General features: G+C 30.6%; 1 protein-coding gene across 1 annotated transcript in view; it reads right to left on the bottom strand.

Moving 5' to 3' along the window:
* Window positions 1-1,350: 1,350 nt before the first annotated feature.
* The window catches only part of LOC123014615 (beta-1,3-galactosyltransferase 1-like), a 4,652-nt gene continuing 1,072 nt past the window's right edge, over window positions 1,351-4,930 (bottom strand). Inside the window, exons 3-6 of the mRNA XM_044413822.1 lie at window positions 4,677-4,738; window positions 4,345-4,622; window positions 3,963-4,296; window positions 1,351-1,485 (exon numbers count right to left, since the gene is read on the bottom strand). Coding sequence (XP_044269757.1) covers window positions 1,459-1,485; window positions 3,963-4,296; window positions 4,345-4,622; window positions 4,677-4,738 — 701 coding nt within the window. The 3' untranslated portion in view covers window positions 1,351-1,458. The remainder of the gene's footprint in view (window positions 1,486-3,962; window positions 4,297-4,344; window positions 4,623-4,676; window positions 4,739-4,930) is intronic.

Below are 4,930 nucleotides of genomic sequence, written 5' to 3' on the forward strand. Positions count from 1 at the left end.
GGAGATGATAAAAGCGATGTAAATTATGAGTAATATAGAGGAAAATTATTCGTTGATAGTTATATGATGTTACTTCAAGTGTACTGTCTTCTTCGTCTTCTTCTTTTCTTTCTTCTTCTTCTTCTTCATCTTCCTGCTGGGTACAAGTAAATGTTCTAAGAGCGATGAATCAGATGTCTCCTTGCAGATGAAACAACAGTTTTTAAATTGTTTGAAAAACAAGACTTAATTGTGCTGAAGTTTTTCAAAATAGTAATTCTATTCCACAAGTTGTAATTAACAACGGAATTCGCTTTCTTCTTTCTGTGTACAAAGCTTCTAAAAAAATTACCTGCTTAGATAAGTTTCGATACTTATCTTTTTTTTTTAAAATACTCGTAACAAAAAAAAAATCAGATATTTTACTATTTAAACAAAATGTGATTATGAATAAAATAGTATAAAATTGTTTAAACAAAAATACGATTTAACCTGTCACACCAAACTTTTATTTTAAACACGACGCATTTCAACCACAAAATGGTCATCCTCAGGTGAGAATAAAACTAACTAATTTAACAATGTTAATGCCTCATATACTAATTTTTCCGACTTTTACTTTCCCTTCCCCCAACTAACGAGTAGAGGGGAGAAAAGGGAATGGGGCCGTTGTCTGAATTCATAAGCTTATTTTTAAATATTTCAAGACTCGAAAGCGTCGAAATTTATAATTACTCTAATAATTTTTACATTAGTTTCAACGATTCTATGGTCTTTTTCAAAAATATGTTGGGCCACACTTGATTATTTAATTCTGTTACATCTTAAATGAGCTCTGTGTTCTTTAAACCTAGTGTTAACTGATCGACGTGTTTGCCCAATATATTTTTGTTCACAATCTTTACAGTTAATTTCATAAATCCCCGATTTTTATAAAGGTTCTAATTTATCTTTAGGATTACCAAGAAAAATTTTGAGACTTATACCAGAGTTGTAAACAACTTGGAAGTCAAGATTTTTGAAAATTTTACTCAAACATCTTGTGATTGAGGGAATAAAAGGTAAGGTTATAAACTGTGTTTTCTCTGGTTTGTTTGTAAAAGTCGTGAAATTACTGACCATTTTTCTATACTTAACTTTTTGTTAATTATGTTAGTATCAAAACATAACTTTGATATTTTTTTAGACAGAAAATTTTTAACATTTTTTTATGTTCCTAGTATCTTATCTTACTTGTCATTTTTCTCTGGAGCGCGAGAGTTTTTAAACACCATGTATTTATTGATCACAAAAGTAATAGTCCATTTAGGAATGAGAAATTTTAATTTTTTGGACTAGTTCTATTCATTAAGAAAAAAAAATAAAAAGGCGTAAGATTTTATAAACGTCTATTACTTTTCCATAAAGAATACACAAAAAGATTTTAAAAAATACTCTCAATCACATAATATTTTAAGTACCTGCTCAGGCCCTTTGTCTTCAATAAAAAAGAGAGTGGACCCATTCCTGAAAAAAAGTGGTTTACTAAAAACGTACGAAAATACAGGCTATTCCGGCTAAACCCCACACTAGAAGTATTGGTAGTTGTAACAGTGATATTTATCTAAAATTTTGATTATAGCCATAATCGTTTAGATCCTGCTCAATGAAAATATTTTCAAGATGGCACTTCCAGTTACACTAAAAATGGGTATCAACTTCGTTATTTTAAAGAGAAAGTTATGTTTTTTATTGCGTTTACTCAAGTGGTTTTGAGAGAGTTTTTTTCAGACTTTCCTATACTTAATTTTAACCGTTTTTAAAATCGTATTTGGGTATATGAAAAAGAAAGGTTAGATCTTATATTTCGTGTATTTATAATTGGAAAAATAATTAACAAACCTCCAAAACTAAAGATAACGTTTGGGAAAATTCAAATACCCGTAACTGATTTTTTTCAAATGGAAGGCCCCAATATTTTCTTCACTAAATGAAAGAGAATTTAATTTTACAACGATCTGGATCAACATTCCCTATACCTACCTAAATTTAATGATTTCCAAATTATTTAAGCTTTTTTTTACAATGGAAGAAATTCATTACTATCCATGGTAGTTTTCGCATAGTTTGCCATGGAAATATTTCTCACTGAAAAAACGCCAAGTTTTTTTCCATAATTGTGTTATTCTTTTCGTAAATACAAATTAAATGTATTTAATCTAAATGTGAATAACTTTGGTATTCCATTTTTTCTTATTTCTATGACAATCTATGAAAAGAAGTTACTATAACTTGAAAACTGTCAAACATAGGTATAGGGAACGTTAATACAGATCGAAGCAGAACTAAATTCTTTTCCATTTAGTGAAGAAAAAATTGGGGTGTTTTATTTATAAAAATTGAGTTAAGGGTATTTGAAATTTTCTAAACGTAACTTTACATTTTGGCGGTTTGTTAATTATTTTTCCAATTATGAATACACCAAAGAAAAGATCTAACCTTTCTCTCTCGTATACCCAGATACAGTTTCAACATAATAAAAAATGGTAGAGTTATCGATTTTTGAATAGAAAGATTCAAATCCAAAAATTTTTAATAAGGTCTAAATATTTCGAAAACGGTTAAACTTGGGTATAAAAAAGGCTTTCAAAATCACTTGAGTAATCCTATAACGCTATAAAAATCATAAAGTTCGATTTACAATAACGAAGTTGATATCCACTTCTGGTGTAACAGGAAGTGCCGCCATCTTAAAAATATTTTTTTTGAGCGGAACCCAACCGATTATATCTGTAATAGTATATTACATAATGAGCACGGAAAGTGATAAATAATGCCCAAGCGGGAAAGTTGCATACGAGGCGTTAGCCGAGTGCAGGCAATACTGCGAGTGCGTTAGACATTTTCCTGTAAGTTTTGTACACTATTTTTCCTACGACCATAAATAATTTTATTCTTACGAACACATTTTTTTTCAAAACGATTAATTTTGTATAATGGATACAAATATACGTTGAATAACGATTTATTTTTTATAATGGATACGAAAAAATACGTTGAAAGAAAAAATACAAAACATTCGAGTGTGAATTGTGCGTTAGATTTCTAACACACAGTGCGAAAACAAATCGCACAGGTTTTTGACCTCGTATGATATTGCCAATTTTCGCGCATATGTAATTGTGCGTTATGATCTAGTTTCGTTTATGGTCGTAGGAAAATAAAATTTTAGGTAAATATCATTGTTGGAACTCCCAATACTTCTAATGTTTAGCCAGCCGGAACAGCCTGTATAATTGTACTTATTTTCTAAGATTAAGTATATAACCACTAAAAACTTCATTACCATTACCACATTAGGACCAGCTACTTAATGTAAAAGTATTAAGATCCACGCGCCCTTGCAAAAAAACACTTTTCGAAGACTGGTTGCTCTCACCAGCCAGGCCAAGCTCCAAGTAAGACGAGGGTAGCAGCATTGATTAACCATATCGGTTAATATGGTTAATATGATTATTATGGTTATTAACTATATTGGTTAATATGGTTAATCAAGGGTAGCAGGCACAAAACTGCTTGAATAATTTACGACTGGGGTTTATGTTCAATAGTTTATCGGTTACCACTTATACAATATGATCGCCATATTAGAGAATAAGTATGACTAAATGATAATAGCAATGAACATGGGCGCCCACAGGGGGGGGGGGGCAGTGGGGGCCGTTGCCCCCCCCTGGGACAATAGTGGTTGCTATTTTATATATAAAAAAGTTTTTTTTTTGATTTTTTACAAACTCGTTCTAATTTAAATTTTCATGAACGAAATAAGAACTACTATTTACATTTTTATCACGAACTGAGTGATATGAAAACAGACGAATAAAACTGTTATTATTAATTTCGACTCTTTTTTTGTCCCCCCTGACCATAATTTCTGCGGGCGCCCATGGCAATGAAGCAAAAATAGTTTTATTTTTGCAGCTTTGCTACAACAAACAACATACCAGCCACGACCCAGGTGCAGGACACTTCTTGTCTATTAACAGTCTTTGCGCCTTTATGATATCCTTTGGGTTGAAATCATGATAAACATAATTATGTTTATTAAAGCATACGTATTTTTTCGCAGGATAGTAACTAAAACTGCTATTATCTTCCAGGGTTACATTGGCTTTTTTTGAACACATTCCCGTAATATAAATATCTTCAATATAAAAAATCGGCGTTTCAAAAGCGAAATGATAAAGTTTCACTGCAACATCGGCTGACATTAGGTAGGTTGCCCCGCACAGATAAGCTGGGTATTTATCATCCGGATACACTTCATAAGGCACATACCTAAAAAAAATACATAAATAAAACAAAAAATAAAAAAATAATAATCACCATTTGCTGGTGGTATCTCGAATTGGCTTTGAACTATTGTAAATGTGGCCAAGTAATAGGTTTGTAGTAATATTTCGATTTTTAAGCTTTTCAAGTAAGTTTGCGATGTTCAAAAACACATCGTCATCGATTTTTGCTAAGTATTGGTAAGAATCTAAACAATGTAGATAAAACAACTTTAACATATTTATAGATTTTAAAGTTAAGTTATTGTAGGATTCTATAAAGCGTTCTTGGATTATATCATTATATTTTTCACTCTCGTCTTTCAACTTTAGCTAGAAAAAAAGAAACAATTGCCATGGGTCTAAAAATAAAATTCACTGACTTACTTGTACTTCATGCCGCCTATTTTTATCTTCTCCAACCAAAAAATAGAAACTTACATTATCACCTAAAAGTGGAAAAGAACATCTACTTAGAATGTTTTTTATCAATAATAAATTATATAACATATTCATTGGTACAACCATCATAAACAAACAAAGTAATTACTGGTTGTTATTTGAATTAAAAGGATTCTTTACCGGAAAACTGTGACTTACCTATTCAATATTTTATTATGAAAAAAAATAATATATATATA

This window comes from Tribolium madens, unplaced genomic scaffold (genome assembly GCF_015345945.1).
Source record: "Tribolium madens isolate multiple individuals breed KSU strain unplaced genomic scaffold, Tmad_KSU_1.1 Scaffold_97;HRSCAF=244;Tcas5.2_LG3a, whole genome shotgun sequence".
NCBI classification, from domain to species: Eukaryota; Metazoa; Arthropoda; class Insecta; order Coleoptera; family Tenebrionidae; genus Tribolium; species Tribolium madens.